Genomic DNA, 14,272 nt, shown 5'->3' on the forward strand with positions numbered 1-14,272 from the left:
GCGAAGCATGCACCCCTTGATAGCACATGATGCGGGGAGAGTGCGCGCTGCGCGATCGTTCTATGCAGACGATACAAAGTTTGCCTGACGATAAAACTGAAGTCTTCCTCTGTTCTGTGTTCGCTCAGAGATCCTTTTGAGGAGATGGGAAACTCAATTGTGAACGTTGCCCATGCGTCGTCAATGGGTAGCTGGACGATTCTGAGACAAGGAGCGCACTCCTTCAATTGGAGTCTATTGGGCGCTAGCTGAAAAACCCAACATTAGCATGAATAGAGCACCACAGTATGAGTCATAATACACAAAACCTAGCGGTCAAACAGGAAAATGGTTCCAATCATTTCCCCACAAGTTCTTAACTGACTTGACTAGTTAAATAAAGGTAAAATAAATAGGGGATTTTAGAAACACTTAAAATAAGGGCTGTATTTCATGTAAACCTGGCGTGACATTTTGATAACCTTGTAAATATCTTTAGGACAAGGTAACTTTTATCAATATATTTGCCTCTATTTACCCCCAACAAATGAATTGCTAATTAGCTGCTAATGTGGCTATCATAAATAGCTGCAAATGCCATGATTATCTGGACAAGACTGCCAAATCAAGGCAAAGGTAAGAATCTCTGGATTAAACGGGCAGCAGGGAGCCTAGTGGTTAGAGCCAGTAACTGAAAGGTTGCCGGATCGAATCCCGGAGCTGACAAGGTAAAAATCTGTTGTTCTGCCCCTGAACAAGGCAGTAGGTCGTCATTGTAAATATGAATGTGTTCTTCACAGACTTGCCTAGTTTAAAAAAAATACAGTCTGATGTTAGATAAATTCTGTACAATTAACAAAATACTGGTTAGCAAAGGCATCAGCTAGAGATGTGACATGCAGAAGCTTGTGAGATTTGTAGTTTTGCATGTCTACTTTGATGCGAATTATCATTTTCAAATCAGACAGAGACTAATATATTGATAAGTCACCTTGTCCAAGAGAGATTTGCATGATTATCAAAACGTAATTGCAGAGGTAAGCCTACACGAAACACAGACCTTATTTTAAGTGTTTCTAAAATCCCCTATGGGAAAACTGAATGGAGAAAAAAATATTGGAACCATTTCCCTGTTTGACTGCTAGGTTTTATGTGTACTATGACACCTCCACTGTGGGGCTCTATTTCGTGATGTGAATTAATTAACTTGTTCTCTGTAATATCGTATAGCTTTGGAATCATGCCATTACACATTATTTCAAGGGAAAAGGGCAGGTTTCTAGACTCAAATGCTGCGTTCAAAACAACTGAGAACTCTGTAAATCTCATACTTCCGACTTCAATGCATTCAAGACAACTGGGAACTTATTTTTAAAAACTAGCTCTGACTGAAATCTTTTTGAATGGTCATCCAACTCGGAATTCCAAGTCGGAAACTCTTATCATTCTAGAGCTCTGACTTTCCAACCTGAAGATCATCAGTGTCATGATTTTACCTGTTTTTTTTTGTCTTTTGTCTTGAAAGCACCAATACCCTGACTTTTGGTGCTTTCAAGACAACTGGGAACTCTGAAAAATGAGGTTGGGTTGAAAAGTCTGAGCTCGAGAAAGAGGCTTGAGTTCCTGGGTTGGAATTCCGAGTTGGATGACTGTTCAAAAGATTTTTCGAAGTTGGAGCTCGTTTTTTTCCACAGTTCCTAGTTGTCCTGAAAGCACTGAAGTCAGATATTACAGAAATCGGAGATGAGTTTAGCAACTGCGTGACGCAACATGACTACGTCAACGGTCTGGGGAGTTACACGTTCCTCCATTCATTGCCTGTAGGATTACTATCTCCTCCTTTCTCTAATATCTCTGGTTCGCTACATACTTCATTGCTGAGAAGAAATGTACGTCCGTGAACGTGGCTTAGCGTTAGGCCAGAGCAAGGAGCTGGGTAGCCAGGCAAATTCAAATTTGCCCTAGTTTAAAAAAAGTCTGTTTCAAACCAGTTGATTTTTACTAATAATAAAACACGCTGACTTTACGCCTGGTATGTCCTGTTACCTGTGCACAGGCTACATGACTGGCCTCAATGTCATAAAGCAAGCAAGATATAAAACATTGACATATTGTAAAGATAATGAAACACCGATGTAGCAAGTAAGCAGAGTAAAAACAGTCGGCGCTGATTTGAGTTACCGTCTTCCAGAATACGGCATTATGAGAGGAATGGCAATTCAGAAAGCTTATTGAATACCTTGATGAATGTGTTTGTTTTTTTATGCCCTTGTTTTCTTTCTGCTTGCATTTTGTAATTTCTGTCATTCATGGCTCATTTGTAAAATATACATTGGACTCTATGACGGATAAAATAATGGTTAAATTAAAATAAATAACCAAATGTCTTCGAGCAGGAAAGAAAATCGAGCCCAGTCATAAGTCATTGGTACAGACTGACGGAGCATTGATTTGAAGACATGGCGGACGACAAGGTTAGTGCCATCAATTGGGGAGTTAAAATCTGAGCTTTTATTCGCAGCTTTAGTACTTGTTTATTAACGTTATTTGCCTTCAGGTCTGTTCAATGTAGATAAGGTGACCGTGGTTTTTCTAGCTTTATGTTTTTTTTTGCGGAAGAGTTGTCACGCTAGCCTACTAGTTAGATAATGTTAGCTAACTAAACATTCGTATCAACAACCTGATTTACTCGTCCATTGGGCGACTGCAGCCGTTATTTTACCGGGTATGATGTCTGTAAGAATGTAGAATAGAAACACGATACTCATAAGCCATATTTATGGCCTGTAGATTTCCCATGAGCTGTCAAAGTTGTGCTGTGTACACTAGTCTAGAGTAATCAAAAGTCGATCAAGAAAGTAAAACAGTAACGTAAAACTACATTAACAAGCATTAGTATCCCCGAATAATGGATTTAGTTTACAATGTAGGTAATGTGACAGTAACCATTACAAAATTTGGATGGAATATATTTTGGCCGTTTTGCTGCACGAGGTGAAACAAACTAGATTAGTCCCAATCCCAGCAAAATGAGGTTGAAACGACGCAGGGTTTATAAGCGCGGATATCGACTCTGCCGCTCTATGCTTTGGGGCCATAGTCGAGAGCGCGCTGGACTTCGGGTTAGAAGGTCGAGGGTTCGAGACCTGCTCCCTGCCTGTTTCAGTACAATGCGTGGTTTCCAGACGCCGAAGTTAGGTTAAATGTAGGTTTTGAATGAATGGCAAAGATATACGTATTTTCTGGACGTGAATTCATTTTCAGTTCTGAATGAAAGTTGTATAGACGTCTATGTTTGGACCAAATTCAGACCAGACCAAATCTGAACCAAACATGGACGTCCATCACAAGAGGCTGCTGAGGGGAGGGACGGCTCCTAATAATGGCTGTAATGGAGCAAATGGAATGGCATCAAACACCTAGAAACCATGTATATGTAACAACTCCCGACTCTGCTCCAGCCACAATTAAGGTGCTACCAATTTATGTGCAGTCTACGTTTCTGCTAAATTACGATTGGTCCAGAGCGAACAAAATTTGAACCAAACATAAACGTCAAGGCCGGTCCGGAATGCACGCTTACTGGGGTGTAGGCTAGAGTGGAATTTTATGAATGCCCATCCATGTGGTAGGCTTACGGTTTGTTAAACAGGCAGTTGCATTGGCTTTATTAGTCCTGATTTCTGTGACTAATCAATTTGGCTATTTAAATTCGGAATATCAGCAACCCAGGAGTTAAGCGGAGCCTATTTGCAAAAATAATCAACGCTTTTACACAGCGGAAATTCAAATTCTCAAATTCTCAATTTTCAGTTTATCAGAAATATAAGGATACAAACTTTAAACCACTGATCATGACAATTTAGCCCACGGGGTGTAACTCCTGGAGAGATACAAACTTTAAACCACTGATCATGACCATTTAGCCCACAGGGTGTAACTCCTGGAGAGCAGTTGTGAGTATCCTGATTGTCCATTTTACTTTGACCAGGCCCATGTTTAGGATACATTGTTTAACATGGCAGTGCATTTGTTTATTTGATTGGGCGCCATTTAGGTTAGGCTATTTGATCGGAGAAACCTGCATGATGAAAAAAGTCTGTCGCATTACATTGTCATAGATTTTTATCTCCATGCTGTATGCTACAGAAAAGACCACATTATTTCTACCATAGACTGTATATGCTACATGATTTATGTTAAAAAAATAATAATGGAACGTTGGTGGAGCAATGCTGCCTAATGAGCGGGCGGGCTGACCCTACTTTCTTGTTTTGAGGCTCACATTTTGGTCCTAAGAATTACTGCATTCTGTTTTCTCTTAATATTGTCATTGTAGATTTTTTTTTCTCCCAGTTATCAGTAGCCACCCAGGATATGACCAACCACGCCTAATTATAGAAGATTCATATATTAACTGAAATCCTGTTTGATATGTATGTCATTGACCTTTGACATGTACTACAACAGGACCCCTTGAGACCACTGAAGGACCTGGCAGAGCTCAAGGACCAGCTAGAGGACATTCAGCGGCGTGTGGAGAAGGAAGTACAGGCTGGGATCCCACAGGTCAGATGTCTGACACAAACGCAGGCCTCTGGCTGCTTTCACGCAAACATGACCTCATACAAACCCTCACTTTTCTGTAGTTGTTGTAGATCAGGTCTGTATATGTGCAGATAAGAGTACACGTTTTCCATACATCTTGTCAAACTGTCAGATGGGCCTTAGATGAACATCATACCTGTTTGTTGTGTGTTTCAAACATGAGGGTGACTTTTTGTTGTTCCAGGGTGGCAGTGTGCTGGCCTCTCCTTTCCTTAAGGGCTTCATGGCAGGATATATTGTGTCTAGGCTGCGATCCTCTGCGGTTTTGGGTGTGATCCTTGGGACTTGCACAGGCATCTTTGCAGCTCAAAATTTTGGTGTGCCCAACATCGAGCAAACACTGAAAGACTTTTTCAACACTCTAAAAGGACCCGGCAAATAGCAGCCCTGGTTCTGGGGGAGAAGATGGGTCACTGAACCAAAAAACCTGCCCCCTAAAAAAGATCCATTGAACTACTCCACTCCACAGCCTTCAGTTTTAGATTGCACAATGGTACTGAATTCAGAAAAATTATGTTTTGTTTGTGTGGAGAAATTTAGGAAAAACCAATATGGTTGCTTGAATTATGCATCACGTCTTTACAATCATCTCTTGCAATGTGTGCAATACTCCTCAGGGGCTTATGTATTTTTTTAAATAAATATTAACTGGAAAGATAATGTTCTTGTTTTATGCAATGGGGATTTTACTGATGGAAGTGGGTGCTTTATAGGGGGAGATTTTCTTTGCCTCAGGACAGCTTTCAATTTGGTCTTGCTTGTAGATTAACCATCCAACCTTGTTATACCCAAATTATATTTACAACATACTGTAGTACCCATATGTTAAACATGACCATGAGAATATGATGTTAATATCTACAGATCTGTCCCTAGCACGTTCTCTGCCTATGTTCTGACTTTTAGGTCACTGTAAACCTGTATTGACCTGTTCCTAGTAGACCAGTGTTTTTTGTGGTCCTTCTGTAGCTCAGTTGGTAGAGCATGGCGCTTGTAACGCCAGGGTAGTGGGTTCGATCCCCGGGACCACCCATACGTAGAATGTATGCACACATGACTGTAAGTCGCTTTGGATAAAAGCGTCTGCTAAATGGCATATGTGTCTGGTTGATAGTTCTTTACACTGAGTACATCACAATGCAGTCTATATAATGGTGCACAGTGACCTCTACAGGGGAACTATCGACCTGCAGTTTGCATCCATATCGGTCAGGTGGTCCTGCCAGGAGTTCCTGTGATTTAGCAAAGTAAATCCATAAACCAACTGATATAACCCTGAACATCTGGCTCAAGCATTGCAATTCTATTAATGTTCAGTACTGCCTTCTCAGCCAGAACAAACTACATGGGATAAGTTTCTGATTTACCACAATACTTGTTTACTAGGCCCAATCTTGAGCCATGCACTATTAGGTTAATGATATTGTCCTCAGAGTGGGTTGTAGTCTCCTAGCTTCTAGGACCCCCAGCCGTTCCATGTATTTTAAATATTCCACAGCTAGCACACCTGGTTCAACTAATCATCAAACCATTGAATAGGTGAATCAGAATCGGGTGTGCCATTTCAGAGCTAAAACTAAACTTTAAAAATGCCAGAGGAGAGATTTGAAAACCACTGCCATTGTCATCAGACTGACAGATGTTGGGGAGCCTAATAGAATGAGATGCTCACAGTTATTCATGTTCTCAGCACTAACATGCAATCTATATCGGTTTCATCTCACAGTGACATGAGAAATCACCAACAGCAGAGCATTTCTAATTGGTTTTCCATACATGAGGTATGCTATGTCAGTGATGTCTGTTCTTGTTGTGACAATGTAGCTGCACATTTTCTTTTGCTTTGGTGTGTACACTTGAAATGGTATGTCATTTCATTTATATGGCAGCCCTTGAAATAAAGTGTTTCATTTCAGTGGCATTTATTTTGACTTAATTTTATTAGCTAGAATGACAGTTACACCTTGGTTGGCCTAATCTCAGTTTTATGGTAAGCAGTGAGCAGCAGTTAGTACACCTGGCCTTATTGTATCAAAATCATAGGTTACTTAAATAGATCCATAAAGAAAATATAACAAACGAGAACTTGTTAGTTTCCAAATCCATGTGCTGGATTATTTAGAATGTCCACAGAATCGGGGCAATCTGAAAGGAAGTGCTGAAATGTAGATGTGTCTAGTGGGAGAGTTTTACTGGTCCTCACAGCTCACTGGTTTTTACTCATCTGTAAATAAAGAGAAATGTGCATTACCAACAGAATAGCCAGATGGTTCCTTACAGCATACACATGTAGTCAGGCGATACTTGAAGAAAGGTCAACGATTAATTGCTTCCTATTTTATTGGAAAATTACATGCCACAAGGGTACTTACTACTCAGCATCACATCAGGTATGGCCATCACATGATTGAGTGCTGCAAAAGGTAGTAAAAATGGATGTGAATTAGGGCTGTCAGACTATTATGAGAGTTAATCGCTGTATTTGCTGTGATTAATCGCAAATTCATAATTTGCTTAAATGTAACTAATTACATTTTTTTATACAAAAAGCATTACAAGCAAATTGACATCTTGATTTTGTTCTAAGTAATGGTAAACTAAATCTAACCTCAATGCAAACTTGTTTTGACATCGCACTGTTGTTTTTAGCTGAATAGATTATGTATTTTGGATGTTTTCAGTCTATTTTGAATGCTTTCAGACTGCGAATTATTGCATAAAATAAATAGTGCCCTAAAATGACCAAAATACATTTGAGTTAACGGATTAACTGTGACAGCCCTAGTATGAATACATAATAATAATAATCTAAGAGCATTAACCACAATGGATTAATTCACAAAAAAATGCATTAATATCTATCTTCTCTGAAGAAAGGGAAACTGAGACTAGTCAGGTCCAAGGAAAATTCCTGATTCATAAGGGAACTTCAGGTTGGAATTGTTTGGTTTCATTTGAGTATTTCTGATTGGCCGACTTGATCAGCATCATCAGTTGTTAGTGGAAGATTTTCTTGAACACAAAGGGGAACTCAAATATCTTGTCTCTGATGCAACTAAACCGAAAATAGTGCACTTGTTCAAGAAATCAAATGGTTAGTTGGAACTTCTAGGGTCAGTTTGTTTAGAAACAGATTAAGATAACACCTGGACTTAAAAAACTATTCCTATGGAGATTCTCTATTGAGCCTGTTTTTTAAGGATAAGGCTTAATCTTTGTCTGGGAAACTAGTCCCTAAAGTAGAAAAGAGTGAAGTGGGTCAAGTGTTTATGGGACCCAACATCTGAGTATAATAATAAAAAATGAATATCCATCTATATTCAACTTCAAAATGAATAATCAACTTCAAACAGGATCTTACCGGATGTGGCGCCGCAACTAGCAGGCCCACTGGTTACGGTGCCAGAGAGCTGCTTCCCACTGGCATCCACACACCAGCAAAGGGGTTTGTCGTTCAAGCACTGCTGGAGCAGGTAGTTGCCCTGCTCATCACACTGGGGTCGGAAGGATTCAATACTCACTGGCTTCAACCCTGTTGACTCCAACTGACACTGCGTGGGAGAACCTGATCCTGTGTTGATGAAAGATACCTACATGTTACTTGATGAGAGAGGAAGTGAGATAAAGAGGGGGCGGGGGGAGCTTTGAAAGGGGGGGTTTACTGGCATGACGGTTGAAATGTCAATGAATAACATTTCATACCTTCCTTTGGCCCTTGGGTAGATGTCCCCTGAAAAAGGAAGCCGAAAGACAGAACTGAGAATAAAGGCATATTCAAGAGACTGCTAATCATGCTAATCATAGTTTAACATGTCATTTCTTTAGCTGAAGACTGACCTCATCAGCAGACTCATCGATCAGCAATGGCTTGGTGTTCATGGGCACATGCAGCTTCATGGGGACAGCAGCTGTAGACAGAAAGAGAGAAACTTTCATATACATTTACAAAGTTTAGCCTACATAAGATACAGTATCTTTTTGAGTGGTAGTTCACTCATTTCCAGTTCAAAAGGCTCCAAATAAAGGGTGTAGCTCTGATAGCCGTTAGCTAACACTGGAACTTTACAGGGCCAGGTCCTGAGCAGAGCATATTGTCTCACCAGCACGCCCTTGACTCAGCTCCTTCTTCAGGGATTTGCTCTCTTCCTGCAGGTCTTTAATGTCGTTCTTCTGGCCCAGGACAAAGTAGGCCGTCAGAGCCTGACCAGCAATGAGCAGGCAGGCCAAGAGGGTGAAACCGGCTATCTTGAAGGCCCTCTTGTTGGACCCTCTGTGAGGAGACAGAATATAGACATTGAGAACATGATGGATACTTTATTGCTTTGTTATAAGTCTGATGGATGGGACTTTTCGTATAATTCCGCTATTACAGTAATCAATATAAATGTGTATGTGGCACAAAAAAAAATATTTGAATCAATTACTAGACCATACTAAATCATGCCTTCTTTATGACGGTAATATTATTTTCACAACAAAAATAATGACGTTGGGCAGACACAGGAATTTATCTAGATTCTAAATCACATTAAAACAAAGATAACATCTATCAGCGTATATATACACAATTTATGTAATCACAGATTAAAACTAATACTGCTCAACTATTTGTATATCTAGATAGGCGTTTGGCCAGCGTAGAAGTGATGATCATGCTTTTTAGTTTGGCAAAAAAAAAGTATTTTTTTGTCAGTTTGATCATTGTTTCCTTTCCCAAGGGAATATTTTTTTGACATAACACGATTTATTTGAAATTACCCTGTAAATGTTAGAAAATTATAATAAAGACATTGACAAGATAAAATGTATGTAATATTCCTTACTCTGCTGTAGTTCCTACATTAATTGCGGTCTGCTCGCTGGAAGCTCCGATGAGGGGCTGTCTCTGTGGGTCCGACATCCTGTAGTAGTCTCTCTGTTACAACCTTTTAAAGGGGGTTTCAATCTGAAATGGCTCACCCAAAACAGACACCGTTTATAACCTGTCCGAGGAGAAGGGAAATTGAGATTGGTCAAATTCAAGGAAAGTCCCTGACTCATAAAATAAACTCAGGTTGGACAGTTTGGTTTCATTAAATGATTTCTGATTGGCTGACTTGATCAGCATCAGCAGTTGTTGGTGGAATATTTTATTTAACACAAAGAGGAACTACAATATTTTAGGTGTCTGCAGCAATTCAACCAGAGAGGAAGCGCCGAAGCGAAGCATAACTGGGCCCTAAATCTGTCTTCTCCAGCAGGTGGCATTTTTTTGTTTTATTCGCTCACCAAGCGAGTCGTTTTTGCTGGAGGTCAATAGGAGTTTCGAATTTGATTAACGAAAAAAGTAATTGCTTATTTGCTACGTATGCCTTATTGGATCGAATATACATGTTGTAATGTTCAGGTTGTCACTAGTGTACTGATATAAGTAGGACATGTGACATCCCAGCCACGTTGAGAAAAACACTTTATATCGGAGTTGAGCCTGTCCACACGCGTATTTTCCCTCTCATTAACTATAATTCATTGTTAGAGCTGCCACTTAAGTATCTGGTCAATATAATGGATAACCTGTGACTAAACCGTAAACAATTTTCTTGTTAAAGAGATCTAATGGTTAGTTGGAACTTCTAGGGCAGGATTCCTAGAGAGTTTAATGCTGGCCTAAAAAAACGATTTAAATGAAGAATCTCCATTGACTATGCTTTTTAAGGATGCTTTTTAAGGATTAGCCTTAATCTGTGTCCTGGAAACCAGCCCCTAGAAAAGTGAAGTAGGTTTTGTGTTTATGGGACCTAACATTTGAGTATAATACAATCCCTCAATGTGTACTGTTTGGGTAGGGATTTACTATTCTTGTCTGGTTTAGAGGTATATTTGTTGTGCACATATTGCTGTATTTAATGTGTCTATTGTTTTTACTATGTACTGCAAAATGAATTGCACCTCAGGGATAATAGACTCTTCTCTAATAAGGGGAATTTGTCAGAGAAAATCTGATAGACATTTACCTGTCTGACAATGGTATTCCCCCTAGTAGTGTCACGTTTAGAAATCTCCCAAAGATCATTTACAGTCATTTTACTTTAAAACATGAACCACACTTAATTATTTGGAACCAATGATTAGTACATTGGACGAAAGGTCAAGAAGTTGGCCAATGAAGGGTAATAGCCCAAATGAGTTTACATTACAAAGCAGTTACAAAGGTCACGTTCCCCTGCTCAGATGTTGCATGCATCAACTAATGATTGCGTGCCTCATCGACTGACAGATTGCTATAAGATGTTGTTAGCCGGTATGTAAAATACCAAATCCAGGGGTTGTAAGATCTGGCATGAATCAGCAATGCCTGGGCAGAGGAACGTGAGAAAGATCTGTGATTGGTCAAAATACACATTTGTTGAAAAAAGTCAGAATTGGGTTGCCTGTGTAAACTCAGGGGCGGCAGGTAGTCTAGCGCAGAGTTTCCCAAACTCTGTCCTGGGGCTCCCACTGGGTGCACATTTTTTTTTTTGCACTAGCACTACACAGCTGATTCACGACAATAGTAGGTCTAATTACCAACAATGACGAGACCGCCTAAAGGGAGGAGGTAAGGGCCCTGGCAGAGTGGTGTCAGGAAAATAACCTCTCCCTCAAAGTCAACAAAACAAAGGAGCTGATTGTGGACCTCAGGACACAGCAGAGTGAGCAAGCACCCATTCACATCAACGGGACCGCAGTGGAGAAGGTGCAAAGCTTGAAGTTCGTTGGCGTAAACATCACTGACAATTTGAAATGGTCCACCCACACAGACAAGTGTGGTAAAGAAAGTGCAAGAGCACCTCTTCAAACTCAGGAGGCTGAAGAAATTTGGCTTGGCCCCTAAGACCCTCACAAACTTTTACAGATGCACAATTGAGAGCATCCTGTCAGACTGTATCACCGCCTGGTACGTCAACTCAGGGATCTCCAGAGGGTTGTCCGGTCTGCCCAACGCATCACCGGGGGCACACTGCCTGCCCTCCAGGACACCTAAGGCACCCGATGTTACAGGAAGGCCAAAAAGATCATCAAGGACATGAACCACCCGGGCCACGGCCTGGCCTGTTCACTATCTAGTCACCAGCTACCATCTAGAAGGCAAGGTCAGTACAGGCGCATCAAAGCTGGGACCGAGAGACTGAAAATCAGCTTCTAGCTCAAGGCCTTCAGACTGCCATCACTAGCCAGCTACCACCTGGTTACTCAACCCTGCACCTTAGAGGCTGCTGCACTATATACATAGACATGAAATCACTGGTCACTTTAATAATGTTTCCATTCTGTTTTACTCATTTCATATGTATATACTGTATTCTATTCTACTATATTTTAGTCAATGCCACACCGACATTGCTCGTCCTAATATTTATATATTTCTTAATTACATTCTCTTACTTTTAGATGTGGTGTATTGTTTTGAATGGTTAGATACTACTGAGCTAGTAACACAAGCATTTCGCTACACCTCCAGTAACATCTGCTAAATATGTGTATGGGGGCGGAGGGTGGCGCGCATCAGGACAGTGTTTAAGAGCAATGGGGCTTAAGGGGTTGGGTTAAATGCGGAAGACATTTTGGTTGAATGCATTCAGTTGTACAAAAATGACTAGGTATCCCCCTTTCCCGATAGACATCCAGGTTCTCCCAGACTGATTACGTGCATGTAGTACAAGCAGAAATATTTGTCACTACAAAATGTTAACTACTTTATCAGCCTATAATATTCCATTTTGTTCTCATTCAAATAATTATCTATAAAATAATTTGTTAGTTTAATTTAAAAGGGTTGGATTGTGGTATTGAAGCCCGTTTTGAGTGGTCCAACAAAAAACGACTTCCGGCAGTGTGGATGAACAGGAATAAAACAAAGAATTGGCAAAACAACGCAGTGGCTCAGCGAGACTGATGGAAATTAATGGACCAGTCCAGAAGTTTTTTTATGTCAATATCAAATCATCCTCTGTAAAAATTAAGTACCTTAATGTTTCCCCCCCAACAATTGACTTTATTTTGCTTCTTAGCAAAGAGCTATTTCTCAAGCAAGAATCTTGCTAGGACTGTCTGGGAGTGGTCCGGATGGGGAGGGGAAAACAGAAAACTAGCCTTTAGTGCCAGAGAGGTTTGGAACTCATTGCTCTATTAACCAATGTATCGCCTAGTGATGTCCCCAGTCAGGCCAAAACCCCATCACACCAAAACAGGCTGAAATTTTAGGCAGTCTTTAAAAAAAGAAGGCTCATACACTAAAAGGGTATTACCATAATTTCCACAATATTCCAACCTATGTGGAAATAAAAATATATACAGTATCGGTCAAAAGTTTTAGAACACCTACTCATTCAAGGGTTTTTCTTTATTTTTTTACTATTTTCTACATTGTAGAATAATAGTAAAGACATCGAAACTATGAAATAACACATATGTAATCATGTAGTAACCAAAAAAGTGTTAAACAAATCAAAATATTTTATTGTATGGCTTCTTAAAACTTAATTTGTGGAATTTCTTTCCTTCTTAATGCATTTGAGTCAATCAGTTGTGTTGTGACCAGGTAGGGGGGACATGAAGGTCAGTCAATATAGAACATTTCAAGAACGTTGAAAGTTTCTTTAAGTGCAGTCACAAAAACCATCAAGCGCTATGATGAAACTGGCTCTCACGAGGACCGCCACAGGAATGGAAGACCCAGAGTTACCTCTGCTGCAGAGGATATGCTAATTATAGTTACCAGCCTCAGAAATTGCAGCCCAGCCTCCCGGGCGGCGGTGTGGTCTAAGGCACTGCATCGCAGTGCTAGCTGTGCCACCAGAGATTCTGGGTTTGAACCCAGGCTCTGTCGCAGCCGGCAGCGACCGGGAGGCCCACGGGGCGGCGCACAATTGGCCCAGCATTGTCCGGGTTGGGGAAGGTTTGGCCAGCAGGGATATCCTTGTCTCATCGCGCACTAGCGACTCCTGTGTCGGGCTGGGCGCAGTGCACGCTGACCAGGTCGCCAGGTGTACGGTGCTTCCGGGTTGTGCATTGTGTCAAGAAGCATTGCGGTTTAGTTGGGTTGTGTTTCGGAGGACGCATGGCTCTCGACCTTTGCTTCTCCGTACGGGAGTTGCAGTGACGAGACAAGACTGTAACTACCAATTGGATACCATGAAATTGGGGAGAAAAAAAGGGGGATTGGGGGATTAATAATAAAAAGAAAAAAGGAAATTGCAGCCCAAATAAAACAGTTCAAGTAACAGACGTATCTCAACATCAACTGTTCAGAGGAGACTGTGTCAATCAGGCCTTCTTTTTAAAACAAAAAATGGATTTCACCTTTATTTAACCAGGTAGGCAAGTTGAGAACAAGTTCTCATTTACAATTGTGACCTGGCCAAGATAAAGCAAAGCAGTGTGACACATGGAGTAAAACAAATATACAGACAACATACAGCTTGCTCAGGAATGGCAGCAGGCAGGTGTGAGTGCATCTGCATGCACAGTGAGGAGAAGACTTTGGAGGATGGCCTGGTGTCAAGAAGGGCAGCAAAGAAGCCACTTCTCTCCAGGAAAAACATCAGGGACAGCCTGATATTCTGCAAAAGGTACAGAGATTGGACTGCTGAGGACTGGGGTAAAGCCTGATGAATCCCCTTTCCCATTGTTTGGGGCATCTGGAAAAAAGCTTGTCTGGAGAAGA

The 14,272-nt window shown here is 40.8% G+C and overlaps 2 protein-coding genes across 4 annotated transcripts; one reads left to right on the forward strand and one right to left on the reverse strand.

Annotated features, from left to right (window-relative positions):
* Positions 1 to 667: 667 nt before the first annotated feature.
* On the forward strand, positions 668 to 5,266 carry LOC124007083 (SLC35A4 upstream open reading frame protein-like). 3 transcript variants are annotated; one of them, XM_046317369.1, is made up of 4 exons: positions 668 to 707; positions 2,376 to 2,453; positions 4,450 to 4,548; positions 4,772 to 5,266. In XM_046317369.1, exons 2-4 carry the CDS (start codon positions 2,439 to 2,441, stop codon positions 4,967 to 4,969), a joined length of 312 nt encoding a protein of 103 aa, XP_046173325.1. In that variant the 5' UTR covers positions 668 to 707; positions 2,376 to 2,438; the 3' UTR covers positions 4,970 to 5,266. The 3 variants fall into 3 exon arrangements, with proteins under 3 accessions (XP_046173325.1, XP_046173326.1, XP_046173327.1); XM_046317370.1 differs by lacking the exon at positions 668 to 707 and adding an exon at positions 2,109 to 2,193 and having other exon boundaries at positions 2,381 to 2,453; XM_046317371.1 differs by lacking the exon at positions 668 to 707 and having other exon boundaries at positions 2,129 to 2,453.
* A 1,242-nt stretch (positions 5,267 to 6,508) lies between these two features.
* Positions 6,509 to 9,620, reverse strand: cd74b (CD74 molecule, major histocompatibility complex, class II invariant chain b). Its single transcript, XM_046317372.1, has 7 exons — positions 9,411 to 9,620; positions 8,688 to 8,857; positions 8,425 to 8,495; positions 8,290 to 8,317; positions 7,949 to 8,158; positions 6,960 to 7,001; positions 6,509 to 6,811 (listed from the first exon to the last, which is right to left on the reverse strand). The coding sequence occupies exons 1-7, from the start codon at positions 9,485 to 9,487 to the stop codon at positions 6,804 to 6,806; spliced, it is 606 nt and encodes a 201-aa protein (XP_046173328.1). The 5' UTR covers positions 9,488 to 9,620; the 3' UTR covers positions 6,509 to 6,803.
* Between the last annotated feature and the right edge of the window lie 4,652 nt (positions 9,621 to 14,272).

The sequence above is a fragment of the Oncorhynchus gorbuscha genome, linkage group LG20 (genome assembly GCF_021184085.1).
Source record: "Oncorhynchus gorbuscha isolate QuinsamMale2020 ecotype Even-year linkage group LG20, OgorEven_v1.0, whole genome shotgun sequence".
NCBI lineage: Eukaryota > Metazoa > Chordata > Actinopteri > Salmoniformes > Salmonidae > Oncorhynchus > Oncorhynchus gorbuscha.

Excerpts from the sequence above, each read along its gene's own strand:
- cd74b (XM_046317372.1), bottom strand. The coding sequence starts at position 9,487 with ATGTCGGACCCACAGAGACAGCCCCTCATCGGAGCTTCCAGCGAGCAG. Across the intron at positions 8,858-9,410 it reads AATGTAGGAACTACAGCAGA|AGGGTCCAACAAGAGGGCCT; the intron begins GTAAGGAATATT and ends GTCTCCTCACAG. Across the intron at positions 8,159-8,289 it reads TACCCAAGGGCCAAAGGAAG|GATCAGGTTCTCCCACGCAG; the intron begins GTATGAAATGTT and ends TCATCAACACAG.
- LOC124007083 (XM_046317369.1), top strand. Across the intron at positions 4,549-4,771 it reads TACAGGCTGGGATCCCACAG|GGTGGCAGTGTGCTGGCCTC; the intron begins GTCAGATGTCTG and ends TTGTTGTTCCAG.